This window comes from Schistocerca americana, chromosome 10 (genome assembly GCF_021461395.2).
Source record: "Schistocerca americana isolate TAMUIC-IGC-003095 chromosome 10, iqSchAmer2.1, whole genome shotgun sequence".
Taxonomy (NCBI): domain Eukaryota; kingdom Metazoa; phylum Arthropoda; class Insecta; order Orthoptera; family Acrididae; genus Schistocerca; species Schistocerca americana.
In genome coordinates, this window is record NC_060128.1 from 176,057,769 (window position 1) to 176,075,172 (window position 17,404).

At 39.4% G+C, this 17,404-nt stretch overlaps 2 protein-coding genes across 3 annotated transcripts in view; one reads left to right on the top strand and one right to left on the bottom strand.

Moving 5' to 3' along the window:
- Window positions 1–7,165, bottom strand: part of LOC124552631 (GA-binding protein subunit beta-1-like) — a 97,977-nt gene extending 90,812 nt beyond the window's left edge. For both annotated transcript variants that reach the window (XM_047126957.1, XM_047126956.1), the window contains exon 1: window positions 7,070–7,165. The gene's annotated coding sequence lies outside the window, so the exon portion shown is untranslated. The remainder of the gene's footprint in view (window positions 1–7,069) is intronic.
- A 233-nt stretch (window positions 7,166–7,398) lies between these two features.
- Window positions 7,399–17,404, top strand: part of LOC124552566 — a 44,853-nt gene continuing 34,847 nt past the window's right edge. Inside the window, exon 1 of the mRNA XM_047126888.1 lies at window positions 7,399–7,507. Within this exon, the coding sequence (XP_046982844.1) occupies window positions 7,480–7,507 (28 nt within the window). The 5' untranslated portion in view covers window positions 7,399–7,479. The remainder of the gene's footprint in view (window positions 7,508–17,404) is intronic.

Consider the following 17,404-nt stretch of genomic DNA (forward strand, 5'->3'; position numbering starts at 1 on the left):
TTGCCTCGATAGTAGCAGCAGCAGGAAAAGTTAAGGACACTACTGCAATCTTAGATAGTGTTAGACAGAACATGACATGCCAGTGTACCCTTTATTTACAAGTCAGTGGAGGCATTTTTGAACATCTACTGTAGTTTTAGTAATTGTGTTGTGTTAATACTGTTGTCTCTTGGCAATAAAGAATTAAAAATTCTGTGAGTTACTTCTTGCCTACTGTAAGAAAGATTTGATGTTCTCAAAGAATGGTGCCTCATAGGAAAATATATTATAATGTTCCCAGTGTCCCATGCAACCTTCCAGAGTTTTTTCACTTAATTCACTCGCATCCAAACAAAACTCTCTCTACCAGTTTAAAAATCTTTGCAGGAAAATATGACATTAGAGAAAAAAATTGTTTTGGTATCCCATAGTCTCCGAGAATTTGGTAGTATAAATAATTTTCACCCAGTATAAACTAGAAATATTGGAATTCTGACTATGTCATATTTAACTACGAAACAAGATTCACAGGTTCTTACATGGTAAGTACAAATTTCTTCCATATTTAATTGATTTTGGTCACTTAAAAGAAAATAAAAATAAATAAATGTCTACATTCAGGCTGTGTTACTGCAATCATTTTCAAAACTGATGCTAACTTGGTTATTTAAAGGTAGCTACAATTACTGGCAAAAACATGATATGCTCACCAAATCATGTTTCTCACAAACCTGATTGTTCATAAATCTCTGGCTGGGGCATTGCTACTTTCACTCTACTCTACGTGGCTGCACTCCCGAATTAGCAATTTTTGTATTAGTAGCTTGCAAATTTCCTCACTCCTCATCCACTTTTCTTACACAGTTACTAAGCTCCCTGCAGTTTTTAATTAACATTACGAAACAAACACCTCACACTTGTCACACCTTTGCAAATAGTGTGAATCACTAAATTATTTCTTAAACTTAAACCTCACCTTCCAATCAGTGAACCCCATTTAAGTGATACCACTGATCTGTTATTCTGGCCACAGACAGTGGTCATGTGTGCTTAACCGAGTATGTGTTTCCTTTCTAAATGAGGCTCCGGCCAAAAGCTCAGGGTGTAAGTCGTTCCATTGTATTTGGCTGCAACTTAGCAAGCCATCTTTAGGGTTTTATTATTATTATTATTATTATTGTATGCATCAATATCTTTAGGGTGAATATCAATCTATTCCTTTGAGAATAACGTTGATCTGTTATCTTCTCTTTTCCTCTTATCACACTAAGCTATGCAAACACTGGATTGATTATGCTCCATTCCTAATGACCTTGATATCAAATGGACTTTAAAGCTGTAACATCCTTTCCATTATTTTCCTCACATTAAGTAAACTTGTCATCAGCATGAAGGTTGATTTGAGCAGCACAGTCCTTTACTGGGCATGTTCTTGTTAGAGATGGTATGCCATTGCCTTCCTTCGAGCAATGAACTAACTTCCCAAGTTAGTTATAGGGGGACCTACAGTTTAATGTGGATTCCAAATTATGTTGCAACATAGCATTTTCCACATAAATAAACATTGCCAGAGGTGAAATAAGTGACAGATTAAAACCCTACGAGTAATTGGTGATTGAACCCATGACCTCTGGATTTGCAGTCCGGCACTTTAGGACTAAGCCATCAAAATGCACACATTTATAACTCCGAATATCTGCTTACTGAATTTTCCTGTCACATATAATAACCCCAATTGTAAAATAAAATCTTTTTTATCAGTTCTGTTCTCGGATCTCCTTCGCCATATTACACAAGACAATGTGTTCCACCTCTTACATCTACATACATACTCCAAAAGCCACAATATGGTGCACGGTGAAGGGTGCTCTATACTTGTACTACTACTACTACTACTACTACTAGTAGTAGTAGTCATTTTCTTTCCTTTTCACTCAGAAACAGAGCAAAGCAAAAATGCCAAATCTATATGCCTCCAGGTGAGCCTTCATTTCTCTAATCTTATCTTCTTGGTCCTTATGCGAAATATATGTTAGCAGCAGTAGAATTGTCTGCAGTCAGCCTGAAATGCCAGTTCTCTTAATTTTCTCACTAATGCTCTAAGAAAAGAACCTCACCTTCCAACCAATCAATCCCGTTTAAGTTTCCAAAGCATCTCCATTATATTTATTATTTATTGGTCCAAGAATCAGTTTCGTACATTGTTTGTACATGTGAGATAGGACAGTGGTAACCTAGTTAGTTTACAATACAGTAGTCATTTTTTTGTCTACATTGTTGACATAATAAAAATGCATAATAATGTAGGATGGTGTACTACATTGCTTCTACATGTGATAACAGCAGTTATTAAGTGAGATGACATGATAAGCACAATGTAAACTGTACTATGAATTGACAATTAGTGAAATTTGGTAAATGAGGTTTACTTATTATGATGTTCCATAAACTCAGACAAAGAATAGAAGCAATGGTCAAGCAATAACTGTTTTAACTTTATTTTAAATGGATTTAATGTTGGTATGCATTTTAGGTAAGAAGGAATATGGTTATATAACATAGCTCCAGAATGATACACTCCTCTTTTGCATAAGTTTGTATTTACTGTGTTCCTGTGAAGGTTCATCTTCTGTCTAGTTTCATGTGTGTGTATATCATAATTGTGTTTGAAGTGATTTTCCTTTTTTTAAGACGCTCCCTTTTGTGAAAATTTGTATTTCATATACATACAAGCAAGGCAGTGGCAATATTTTCAGAGTTTTACAAAGAGGTCTACAAGAATCCTTACATGTAGCTTTTTTTATCACCTTTATAATCTTTTTCTGTATTTTAAATGTTTTGTGGAACTCCCCAAAAAAAAAAAAAAAAAAAAAAAAAAATTATATATATATATATATATATATATATATATATATATATATATATATATATTTTCTCACTAATGCTCTAAGAAAAGAACCTCACCTTCCAACCAATCAATCCCGTTTAAGTTTCCAAAGCATCTCCATTATATTTATTATTTATTGGTCCAAGAATCAGAAAAAAAATATATATATATATTTTTTGGGAGTTCCACAAAACATTTAAAATACAGAAAAAGATTATAAAGGTGATAAAAAAAGCTACATGTAAGGATTCTTGTAGACCCCTTTGTAAAACTCTGAAAATATTGCCACTGCCTTGCTTGTATATATATGAAATACAAATTTTCACAAAAGGGAGCGTCTTAAAAAAAGGAAAATCACTACATAAGTTGTGACTGTATACTGCAATGATACATTGTCAGCACTGATGAGCAGCTTGTATTTTGAGTGAGGATCCTAATAGCATATGATAGTGAATTCCGTCTCTTATTTAAATTGTTCAGGTGTACCTCCCACTTCAGATCTGCCTGAACATGTACACCTAGAAATTTTGTATGACTGACCTTCAACACATCTTTTCCTTTGATTGTGAAAACAGGTTTTGCAGGATGGAGGTTTTGCGTGGCATGAAAGTTAACCGCCACAGTTCTTTCAGAATTTATGATGAGCCTATTGGTCTTGAGCCAGTGTGTTAAGGTACGCATAACTGATACTGCAGCCTCCTGCAGATCTTACAAGGGAACCTCCCCATCGCACCCCCCTCAGATTTAGTTATAAGTTGGCACAGGGATAGGCCTTGGAAAACTGAACACAGATCAATCGAGAAAACAGGAAGAAGTTGTGTGCAACTATGAAAAAAATAAGCAAAATATACAAACTGAGTAGTCCATGTGCAAGGTAGGCAACATCTAGGGGAGGGTCAGCTTACGGGCGCCGTGGTCCTGTGGTTAGCGTGAGCAGCTGCGGAACGATAGGTCTTTGGTTCAAATCTTCTCTCGAGTGAAAAGTTTAATTTTTTATTTTCAGACAATTATTAAAGTTCAGGCACTCACACATAATCAACTTCACTCTCCAAAATTCCAGGACATGTTTAGATTTGCTTGGACATATGCAGGATTTGACGGTCTACACACGGAAACATTTGAAAACATAAAAAACATATGTTTTGACAGAGCACAGGGAAAACTGTGCGACTGTGAAAGTGTTGCATTCATTTGTTGCAGTTTATGTGACAAACTCTTATGTTTTCATCACTTTTTTGGGAGTGATTATCACATCCACAAGAAAACCTAAATCGGGCAAAGTAGAAGAATCTTTTTACCCATTCGCCAAGTGTACAAGTTAGGTGGGTCGACACCATATTCCTGTCATGTGGCGCACATGCCGTCACCAGTGTCATATAGAATATATCAGACGTGTTTTCCTGTGGAGGAATCGGTTGACCTATGACCTTGCAATCAAATGTTTTCGGTTCCTATAGGAGAGGCACGTCCTTTCGTCTACTAATCGCACAGTTTTGCAGTGCGGTCGCAAAACACAGACACTAAACTTATTACAGTGAACAGAGACATCAATGAATGAACGGACAGATCGTAACTTTGTGAAAATAAAGAAAGTAAAATTTTCACTCGAGGGAGGACTCGAACCAAGGACCTCTCGTTCCGCAGTTGCTTACTCTAACCACGGTGCTCCTCAACTCACATTGTCCTTGATGTTGCCTATGTTGCACATGGACTACTCAGTTTGTATATTTTGTTCATTTTTTCATAGTTCCACACAACTACTTCCTGTTTTCTCGACTGATCTGTGTTCAGTTTTTCAAGGCCCATCCACTGCGTCAATTTATAACTAAATCTGAGGGGGGTGCGATGGGGAGGTTCCCTTGTTAGTTGTGTGTCATCCACATCTACTGGTAAAAAATCTAGTACCCCACTTCTGAAATGCTTTGATGTCTCCCTTTAATCCAAGCTGGTGCAGATCCCAAACACTCAAACAGTACTCAACAACAGACCACACTAGTGTCCTATGCACAGTTTCCTTTACAGCTGAACCTCACTTTCCTACACTTCCCCAATAAATAAATTTCTACCCTTCACCTTCCTTACTACAATCCTTAAATGCAGAAGCCATTTTATATTGCCCTGCAGTATTATGTACTACAATCCTTACACGCTCGTCCCATTTCATATTGCTATGCAGCATTATGCCTAGATATTTAATCGAATGACTGTGCCAAGCAGAATATTGCTATTGCTGTACTAGAACATTTGGAGTCAGTTTTTCCTAGTCACCTGCACCAATTTACATTTTTCTACGTTTACAGCTAGCTGCCATTCACCACATCAACTGGAAATTTTGTCTAAGTCATCTTGTATCCTCCTACAGTCACTCAATGACACATTCCCATACGTCACACCATCATCCGCAAACACCAGCAGACTGCTACTTACCCTTACAGCCAGATGATTTATATATCTCACAGAAACTTTGGTACAAAAATTTGTCCCAAGTCTTAAGCTGTCAGTAAATCATGAATTTTTAATTGTTGACTCTCACTTTGAACTGACTGTATGCCAGTTGTATGGCGCACACCCGAGTAAGGATTTGTGTTAATGCTTCCACTCACTTAATAAGAGTGGAAATGGGCATGGTGGAGTGATGAGGCAATGTGTAAACACCATTATATGGTTTGTTCTACATCTGCACCTACATGGGCACTCTGCAAATCACACTTAAAGTGCCTGGCAGAGGGTTCATTGAACCATCTACATAATAATTCTCTGTTATTCCAATCTTGAACAGTGAGCAGAAAAAATGGACATGTATAGCTTTCTGTACGAGCTCTGATTTCCCTTATTTTTTTATGACGATCGTTTCTCCCTTTGTAGGCTGGCGTCAACAAAATATTTTTGCACTCTGATGGGTGCACTAATTCTCCACTAAAAGACCCTTCCTGAAGGAAATAATGTACAAATAATTAACACATGTATGATCTCTCACAGATCCATGCAGAATGAAAGTTAATTATGCTAACCATATTCCACAGAAAAACAGAATATGTCATGGGATACTGATTATGACTAGTCACAAGCTGAAAATAATCTAGCTAATAATGCATCATGAATTGAATATCCTGTTGTTTATTGTATATAGCAACTAGGTTACTATGATTGACTGCTGTAATTTATTTGAAAAATTAAACATAAAATCAACACAATAATTTCTACAAAGGCAAGTGTACTATCAAATTATTGCGTAGAAATCTGTGTACCAAAACTACGCAAAGTAAACTTATTTAAGGTTTTTTTACGTAGCTGCTCATGGGCAGTAGAATTAAACATCAGACGCCACTAATTTTATTGGTAAACAACCCTAAAATTATTACTACTAATGTTTTATCAACGAATACCGCACACAGGACAATCAGTAAGCTAATATTTCATATTTATTACGCCTTTGTTTAAGATTTTACCACCTTTACACCCTCGACCTTACAAGGTGGTTTTTATAACAGAAAGAAATGTATATTTGTGAATTAGTTTCAAAGACTTGGTATTGTCAAACCATACGGCATACAAGGCCAAATTTTCAACCCTTCTTCGGCCGAGAATTAAACAGAATTAATTACTTTTACGTAAAACATCATCATATAACAAAACTGAAGCAAGTACGCCAAACAGCACATAGAAACTACGTTTCGCTTTTGTAAACAACTCTGCGTGACAATCTCTATTAAGTATACAATATGATTCATCCGTTAACGTTCCCACAGTTAATTTTCAATCATATATATTTCAGCCTGTTGTACAAGAAACAAATTCGCCATCATTTTCGCAAAGAACAACTGAAGTTCGAATGACATTAGGTGACAGGGTTGGGTTGAGCAGGTGCAGCACACGTGGTGTATAGTGTGTTAACCTATACCTAATGACATTACATTCGCATAGCATGCTTAAAAACATCACGTCCCAAACTTATTAGGCAAGAATAAGAACGATAATATGCGTTATAGATCCAACAAAGGCTGCAATAACAGACACACGTAATACAAATTTAAAAAAAAAATCAATTCTCGGGTATTTATAAAACAGGATGTTTTCCCTAACGCCATATTGGCGGCACACTTCCTGTTCCTGTTTGAAAACGGAAGTCTTCGGCGTACTCAGTAATTATTTTTCGAATCTGAACTCGTTATATTGATTGGCATACATTATTTTTGTACTTACAAGAATCACGGTGATTTTATATCATTTTTGACACTGTAAATCCACGAAGTTGACATTCCCATCGCAGCACAACAAGCGTAACTTGAAATACACGCCTTCTATATCGACTGCGCAATGGTTCCGAAAATAGCACGTAGAGAGACGAAAAATATGTATGAGTATGGGTGAATTAATTAAAGGAGTTATCACTCTACTTTCCAAAATATTTCCTGAATTTAGCATTTCGACATCTGGATTTAAATGAAACATAAAAACAAAATTTATTCAACTTTGATATTACGGGAGGTGAATATTCCTCGGTAAAATATAATCTTCCTTAAATGGATGTGGTCGCTGTGAACGAATGAACTCTTTAACAAACCTACAAAAAATTTGATGTATTTCGAAATCTCACAAGCGATGCAGTTAATATGGAAATGATCGAAAATTACATTTTAAGTAAGTCGGATTGTCTGAGAAATGAGATCACACCTGTGCACATTTTCTGCTTCTATGCACCCATATACAAATGAAATATTCCTTCCAACTTCCATTTGTCTATAGTGCGTTGCGTTTATATGTATGAAGTAGTGAAGGAAGCTGAAAATCAGCAGTTACAACGCGTTATTTATGGCGAAAAAAGATACGTATATATTTCAAAATGCTCACATTTCGCCTCGCTTCGAGTTTCGGTTGGAAATAAACGTACGATGTATGCAGTCAGCAAAATATCTTGTTTAGTTACAAGTCGAGCAACCTTATGAACTTGCATTGACAACAAGATATTTTTTTACAAGTGTAAACCCGTTATCAAGTTAGCAACTCATTACTATCAACATTTGATCCAATCTTGTTAGTATGAAGCATTTTTTCTATTGTGTGATATGAAACGTTGCATACCTAGGCTCTCAACACCAGTCTAACACCCCAAAAGTATTGTGATAAAATGAATTACAGCCTTCTTGTGACCTTTAAATGGACGAAACCTAGCCACTTGCAGGATGGAAAGGAGGTAGTAATATACCCATGTTTCCTTCTTTCTGTCCTGGATTACATCACGGTCATGGGGCACAATTATTCTGAAGAAATCAAAAGCGATGACTGGCCATTGACCTTACTCATTTAGAATCATTTGATTTTGTCCCTTCACACAGCTGTCAAACTAATTTTAGTTTCAAACTAAATCGTTATTCTTAGGAAGAAAAGCTTAGTAGAATGCTGAAAACAGTGTAGCAGACTATGACTTTGCCACTTTAATTTTGTTTTGCAACACATTTTAATGTCTAGGAGCCTCTAAAAAAAGAGGCAACCGATTTTCTACATCAATAAGAGTAATAGAATGACTGCTGTTTTAAGTTTGTGATTAAGAAAAATGAATACTTATTTCCATTTAATGAATAATATGCTCCACAACATGTTTGGATCTCTGTTTCACAGAGGAAAAATGTAGCTATAATCAAGCAGGCAAGGTAGGTCTGTGGTGCTAAATCCATAAACAGGCTTCTGTAGAGTGCAGCCTTTCATTCACACAGCACGAGGAGACAGAGGATGGCGAGCATCTCATGCTGACAGCAGGTTAGACCTGGGAAAGAGCCCCAGATCTCAATCTGATGGAAGGGTGAGTAGTTCTGGAGGGACTATTAACTAGGAAAATTTCCTCCTCCCATCTGAGATTGAACCCACGACCTCCAGGTCTGGAGTCTTGTGCTCTACCCATTACCTTACAATAGCCACATGTTCAGAACTGTAAAATATTAATTATCTCAATAAAGTGGAGATTGGTGGATAGGCTCATTTACTAGCGCTATAACATGGCATGGTGACCCAGCTTACGTATTCGTTTAAAAAAGAAAAAAGCTCGAACAGTAACTTAGCTGGTGATAATGAAATACCAGATTCATAATACAACTACTAAGTGACCAAAGAACGACACCACTGAAACTTCCTGGCAGATTAAAACTGTGTGCCGGACCGAGACTCGAACTCGGGACCTTTGCCTTTCGCGGGCAAGTGCTCTACCAACTGAGCTACCCAAGCACGACTCACGCCCTGTCCTCACAGCTTTACTTCCGCCAGTACCTCGCCTCCTACCTTCCAAACTTTACAGAAGCTCTCCTGCAAACCTTGCAGAACTAGCAAGTTTGGAAGGCAGGAGACGAGGTACTGGCAAAAGTAAAGCTGTGAGGACGGGGCGTGAGTCATGCTTGGGTTGCTCAGATGGTAGAGCACTTGCCTGCGAAAGGCAAAGGCCCCAAGTTCGAGTCTTGGTGCGGCACACAGTTTTAATCTGCCAGGAAGTTTCATATCAGTGCACACTCTGCTGCAGAGTGAAAATCTCATTCTAACACCACTGTAGGACATAGAAAACTGCTCTTCCAGAGTTTTTTTAAATAAAAAATAAAAATAAAAACAGTAAAACTGTGGATAACCGTGGGGGTGTCAGTGAACAAGAAGGGGGACAACAATGACTGAAAAACTCCAGACCAGTTTCACTTCTATGCTTCTAGCTTCTACATAATCCCAGAAATATTTATGTATAATATATTAGTTGTTTATCAGGACTGGAACAACATTGTTACACTACCACTGCACGATTTCAGAGAGAGTAAATGTGCAGAATCAGCATTCATCAATGTAAAATTTTGCATCATCCTCATGAAGGAGAGCCTTCACAAATGCAGAATAAGGCAAGTTTATGGGGACATCAACGCTAGCAACACTGCTGATGAGAGTGTTTCCGCGGCAGATTGGAGTATATTGGAGTATCTGTGAAGGGCACGAGCAGGGCAGTTCGATTTTGAATCTGATGTAATGCGGCTATGTTGTACGGTGCTCTGTGCTAATAAAGAAATATTATTCTGTGTCACCACACTTACATTTATGGCATGTTTCCTTATACAATTTAGGGAAACCTTCTGATCAACAACAGAAACTCCAGGTAGGAGTATCAGCAATGTAGAAAAGACAGATTGCTACTTTCCACCGAGAAGACCTAGAATCAGCAACTTCACCACCCTTCTGATCAGCTCCACAAATTCACCTGGGTGTCTGACCAGCAGTCCAGCTCGTAGAAGGCTGCAAATACCTACTGTCAGTAAGTGATTGAGTCTCACACTGGGTTGGAGCCGTGCCTGTGAAAGACATCACGGCGGAATCCACGTGAGCTTTTATCAGTGTGTGGTTATACTGCTTTGATTGTCCTGAAGCAGTTACCACAAACCAAGGGAGACAATTCAAATACTCTCTGTTTGAGGCACTCTGCGGCCTTACCCACACTCGTACAGCCATGTAACACCCACAGAGTAACAGACTTGTGGAGCATTGGCATTGCACTCTGAAAGCCACATTATGTGCCATGGTGGATGGACGCACCATGGGCATTGTTTGGTGTTCCTACAGCGTTCAAGGAGGACGTATGGGCTTCCCTGTTGGAGGTCCTGTATGGTGAATCCCATATGCATCCAGCAGAGTTTATCCGACTAACACCAACTGCTGCCCTGCCAGACCTGCCAGCATTAGTGCAAATGGTGAAGCGCCACATTAAAAAATTATGGGTACCACCACCTGTGCCATACACCACTTTGAGTACCTTCGTATACAAAGTGCCATCAGACTGCAATTGTGTCATGGTGCGTAATGAGACAATATGACCAGCTTCACAGCCACTGTACTCTGGACTGTTTCTGGTTATCAAGTGTGGCCCACATACCTTCAACGTCTTAACATCTAGCTCAACAGGAATATGACGATGGTCTCCCTGCCTGTACTCAAGCTGGCATCTGTGCTCCGTGACCCCATCACCTCATGTCCTATGAATCCCAATTGCGCGTAAGATGACCAAGATTATAGTTTACCTGTTGGCAAGACATAGGTCACTACTCAGCCCACCGATCCGGCACTCTTCTCCGTCAACGTTTGTGACTTCAACCCGAAGACATCAGCGTCAAACTCAATGATGATGATCTCATAATAAGCACACATTGCAATGTCCCTGACATGCCCACGGCTCTGTTCGCCTGTCTTCACCCGTGTTTATCAATTGCTGCTACACGTTGACTACACAGCCTTATCCTCTCATCTTTCAGCAGACAGTGTTCTCACTGTCATTGCAACAGCACAGGCTACCCACCAGCTATTAGCTCATACTACACTACCAACTCTGCCTCCAACATAGCCCAAGGAATGCCTCACTGGTGCACCCATAGTCACCATCTGTGTCCAGTGTATCCCATTTCATCCACCCCCAGTGGCTGATCCAGTCGTATCCTGCATTGCAGTGGTCCATAACACAACTGGTCATGCACATCTGCAGGGGGTCTTCATGACCAAACACATTTATCAATCTTCACTACCCCCAGTGATCCGCTCTACTACTAAAGAGGAGAGGGGTGGAGTCTGAGGAGACACCAACACTAGCCGACCAGAGAGTGCGTGCAGCAAAGTGGAGTATATATGAGCAGTGTGAGCAAGACTGTTTGGTTTAGTACTTGATTTAATGTGGTTAAGTTGTATGCTGCTCTGTGCTAATAAAGAAATGTTACTCTGTATCACCTCACTTATATTTATAGTATGCCTCCTTATACCAATTAGGCAATCTACCACAGGCTACACATTAACAGGTAGAAGCAGCCACTGCTGTAAAGTATACTAACAACAAATTATGAGTGCTGATTCAAATAATAAAATAATGCAGTTAATTTTTTTCATGCATAGCACAACACATTTCAGGAATTTATTCCAATTTGCAAGTGCTGTGAGAATTTACATCGTTTTATGCACTGAGGTGACAAAAGTCATGGGATAGCAATGTGCACATATACAGATGGCAGTAGTATCATGTACACGAGGTATAAAAGGGCAATGCATTGGCTGGGCTGTCATTTGTACTCAGATGATCCATTTGGAAAGGCTTACAGCTGCACAATGGGAATTAACAGACTTTGATTGCAGAATGGTAACTGGAGCCAGAGACATAGGACATTCCATTTAAGAAATTGCAAGGGAATTCAGTATTCCAAAATACACAGTGTCAAGAGGATGCCGAGAATACCATGTTTCAGGCATTGCCTCTTACCGTGGACAACACAGAAGCCAACGGCCTTCACTTAAAGACTGAGAGTAAATGGTGTTTGCATAGAGTAATTGGTACTAAGACACAAGCAACACTGAGTGAAATAACTACAGAAATCCATGTGCGATGTATGACAAATGCATCCATTAGGACTTCGTGGTGAAATTTGGCTTTAATGGGCTTTGGCATCTGACGACCAATGCAAGTGCCTTTGCTAACAGCACGACATTGCATGCAGCGCCTCTCCTGGGCTCGTAACCACATCAGCTGGACCCTAGATGACTGGAAAAACCATGGCCTGGTCAGATGAGTCCCGATTTCAGTTTGTGAAAGCTGATGGTAGGGTTCGAGTTTGCCACAGGCCCCACGAAGCGTGGACCTAAGCTGTCACCCATTGTGCCAGAGGGTGGTGGCACATAATGGTGTGGACTGTGCTTACATGGAATGGACTGAGTCCTCTGATCCAACTGTACTGATCATTGACTGGAAGCGGTTATGTTTGACTACTTGGAGACCATTTGCAGCCATGTACTTTATGTTCTGAAGCAATGATGGACTTTTTATGGTTGCCAATGTGCAATGTCATCAGACCACAGTTGTTTGCAATTGGTTTGAAGAATATTCTGAACAATTTGAATGAATGATTTGGCCACTCAGATTGCTCAACAAGAATACCACTGAACATATATGGGACATACCTGAGAGTTTAGCTCATGCACCTTCCACTGGCAACACTTCCACAATCGTGGACAGCTATAGAGGCAGCATTTCTCAATATTTTTGCAGGGGACTTCTAACGACTTGTTGAGTCCATGCCATGTTGAGATGCTGCACTACATTGGGCAAAAAGAGGTCCAACGCGATATTAGAAGGTATTCCATGACTTTTATCACCGCAGTGTATCAAATATTTTAAATTCGTAGGGCTGGAGGTAAATGGAAAGTTTTCTTGTAAGTTTCTCATCTGACAGTGCTGTCGTCCTTATCACCAGGATAACCTCCATTACCACTGATAGTGAATCATTACAAGTTATTTACTTAGATCATTTCAACTGTACTATGTCCTACAGTATTGTATTACGGAGTAAATCTGTGCTTGCACGAAATATACTCTTAGCCAAGAAAAGCACTTTCAGGTAGGTTTGTAATGTCAGTTCATGAATTTTATGTAGGTTGCCATTCAAGAATTTAGGAGTTCTCACATTACCTTTATTGTTCACATATTCTGCAGTAGGCGTTTTTTTACTTTATTTATTTTATTTTTATTTTACTGATATGCTCATTCAAAAGGAAATGCAAAAATACTGCAACATTTGTCCAGTAAACAATATAAATTTGGTATTTCCAGACAGATTAAAATCCTGTGCCTGATCAGGTCTTGAATATGGGACCTTTGCGTGCAAAAAACAAATGTCCCAGGTTAGAATCCCAGTCTGGCGCACAGTTTTAATTTGTCAGGATATTTCAAATTAACACACACTCCACTGCAGAGTGAAAATTCATTCTAGAGAGAAAAATGATTTGCTCCTGGATAACATTTTCTTGAAACTGTGTAGATAAGTGTACACTATTGTGTGTGTTCAGTTTCAACTTACTCCCAACACAAAGAAAATAGTTGGGAGTGAGAAACCTGGGGATGCTGAATGTATACAGAGAAATGCAGCACAAATGGTCACAGTTGTGTTTGATCCATGGGAATGCGTCACAGAGATGCTGAAGAAACTTCGCTGGCAGACTCTTGAAGACAGACATAAACTATCCTGAAAAAGCCTACTTACTAAGTTTCGAGAATTTACCTCAAATGATGATTCCCGTAGGGATCATGTGTTTAGATTAATTACAGCATACATGGAAGCATTGAAACAATCATTCTTCCCACACACTATACATGAATGGAACAGGATAAAAGCCACAATAACTGGTACAATAGGATATAATTCCTGGCATGCACTTCACAGTAGATGTAGAACCTCATATTTGCAAATGTACATTCAAAGTCTTCCTTGTTTTGTACTCTTTTTATTCCATAGTGGTATTCACTGCAGTTGTTTAGAACCTTCCACTCTAACATGTGTTATCAGCTTTCCGTTGCCAAAGAGCTTTGCTTCAGATGGTCATGCCCATGGAATGTAAGAGAGAAAGAAAAAAACACAAGATGGCCAAAATAAAGAATGACATTACAACAAGAATCAGTCAGAGAGTAATGCCTCTTATTTTTAAATTTTTATTTCACAAGAAAACTAGATGCCATAACATAGGATAACATCTACAGAGTCACTATGAAACATTACTTTTCAGTATAATCACCAAATTTGCTGGCAGTCTGTACACCTGTAAGGTAAAAATCACAATTGTGTTCCCTCACACATTGGTGCACAGAATTTTTCAGTATCTCTGCATCTTCAAAGTGATGCAGCTGATGAACTTCTCTGTATGTGTTGAATGAGTGGACATCTGACAGTTTAAGGTCAAGTCTGTACAGTGAGTGGGGTGAGAGTTCTCAGCCGGTTTTTGCAGTTTCACCAATGGTGAAGTGACTGATGCATGATCTTGCATTGTCGTACAAAAGAAGAAGATATACTGCAACTTCTGATGGGTGAACTTGAAGGGAAAAGGTTATTTTCACCACTTTCAAGTCTGTGATTTGTAATGTTTCCATAAGGTGAGGCTCAGCAGCCATAAAGTATTTTATAAAATGCATTTTAACCATCAGCTGTTTATTTGTCCCATTAGTCATCTACTGGTTTCACTTATTAACCATCACCCAGGATATAGGATACAACAGATTAATTACAAGCATTCCATATTCCTTTGATTTTGATATTGTTCAGCTTCAAAGGAATATGGGATACTTTTAATTAATCTGTTGTATCATGTATCCTGGATAATGGTTAATAACTGAAACTGGTAGATGACTAATGGGACAAATAAAAAGCTGATGGGTAACAAAAAAAGAAAAAGAAAAAAAAAAAAAAAACTTTCATGGGTGTCATGCAGTGAGCTGGCTTTTACTGCCATGCTCACACAGTCAGTTCATTGTGTATGCTTGGGTGACAGTAATTGGTTAAACACGTGATTATATAATAATGCATTTATTGGTGAAGGTTGGTACACTAACAAACTTGCAAAGTATTGTCTGAATGTTCACATAACTAATCATGTGACTGTGGTAAATTGCTCAATTACTGATCCCAGAGGGTGCGCAATCCTCAGTAATAGAATGCATAGTATGATCTCGTGGTTACAGAGGCAAAGGACGTGGGTCCATTCAAACAAGCAAATTATCTCTCATCTCACAGGGTGCCATTTAATGCACGAACATGACGACACAGAGTGAAGAATCAGCGCCTGTTCAGATTTGCGAACATGTTGGTGGAGAACGCGTGTTGTGCTAAACCCATACGGTCCGTGGCTGATGGAATCTGTGATTGGTGTAAATGTCCACATGGCACAGAAGTTTATCTTGCACTGGTTGGCCTGACGGTAAAATTTGTGCTACTGGGTGAACACTGGCATGCTGTCATTCAATTCTGTGGTTCACCCGGTACACAGATCTCCCCTTGGAGATTGGAGCTCTGTAGCAACAAGAAGTGAAAGTGAACCATCTGCGGCCAGCATATTTCTGGGCCTTGCACACTTCATGCTGACATCAGCACAACTGCAATGGCGGCGGGCCAGTCAGCAGTGATAGGACGGAATTGCATGACATGTGAAGCTGGTGCGCACAGCGGGTGTGTCCTCACATGGCTCACTAGCGACAGTGACAAGCAATGCTGTCCAGAAGCTGACTGTTGTGATGTTTGGCTGGAAATGTGCAAAGAAGAAATATTACCTTGGAGAACACTGCCCCAAGTACAAAGGGCGTTCAAAACGTTTTTGACAGTCATCTCTAATTTTTTTATTTTTTGCAGGGGGAGAATGAAATTTTTTGTGAACATACTTGGAACATTTAGCTATACATTGAGCCTACTTAATGTAGCCTCCATCAGCTGTGACGCATCTGGCCCAATGTTCTTTCCATGATGCAAATGCACCTTGGTAAAATTCTGGGGATTGACTTTTACACCATCGCTTGACGCAGGAAATAAGGTCTTTCTCACTATCCAATGTTTTACAACACATGTGGGCCTTCAGACAACTAAAGGGGTAAAAGTCAGATGGAGCCAAGTCCGGACTGTAGGGAGGATGAGAAACAATTTTCCAACCCATTTTCCTGATTTTTTCCTGTGTCATAAGGGCTGTATGGGGTTTGGCATTGTTATGGTGTAGTCTGATGAGCTGCCCCTGAAGCTGTGATCTGTGGGTGTTGATGGCACATCGCAGCTTGTCCAATGACAAACAATAATGGTCCTGGTTAACTGTGGAGCTAGGTTCCAAAAAGTCAATGAAAATGACACCATACTGGTCCCAAAAGAAGGAGGCTGTCACCTTTCAACCTTCTGTTCGTGAAAGTCTTGGTTTCTTCTTCCGATGGGAAACCGGACGAAGCCACTCCATGGATTGGGTTTCGCTCTCAGGTTCGGACAAAAACAACCATGTTTCATCCTGTGTAATGGCACCATCAAAACACTGTTGCACTCTTCAGTAAAGGTCTTCATGAGACACTCGCACACATTCTTCCTCATCGTTTTCATTTCTCTTGTCAAGCCAGTGCACCCCACATGCACAGATTTTTCTGTACCCTAGTGACTGTACCAGTGATACCATACTATCCAATGACAAACAAGACATTTCAGCAAGCTGTCATGTCATCACACATCTGTCATTTTGGATTATTTGATCAATGGTCTCCTTATTCACATCGCTCACTGCCGTTGATGGTCTGCCACATTGTGGATTGTCCAGCAGAGAGAAATCACCTTCTTTAAACCACTGCTGGATACTGCTGTGATCCACTGTGTCCTCCCCATTAACAGGGAGCAACTTCCTGTGAATCGATGTTGCAGAGTCATCGTTGGTCTTGAAGAGTAACTCCATCACTGACATTGTTGCAACCTAACATCTACTTCACAGTCCATAATGGATCACATGTAAATAAAAGAAAATACTTTTATATACCAACTTATAGCTAAATGTTCCAAGTATCATTAATTAAAACTTCCAGGCTGAATTGTCGTGGTCCATATATAAAACTGCTTCTCCTTCCTGACGTTTTGTTGCCTACTGTGGGCAACGAAACGTCAGGAAGGAGAAACAGTTTTATATATGGACCACGGCAATTCAGCCCGGAAGTTTTAATTAATGAAGACGCCAGCCGTGAAAGCTTATACATTATTATTGTTCCAA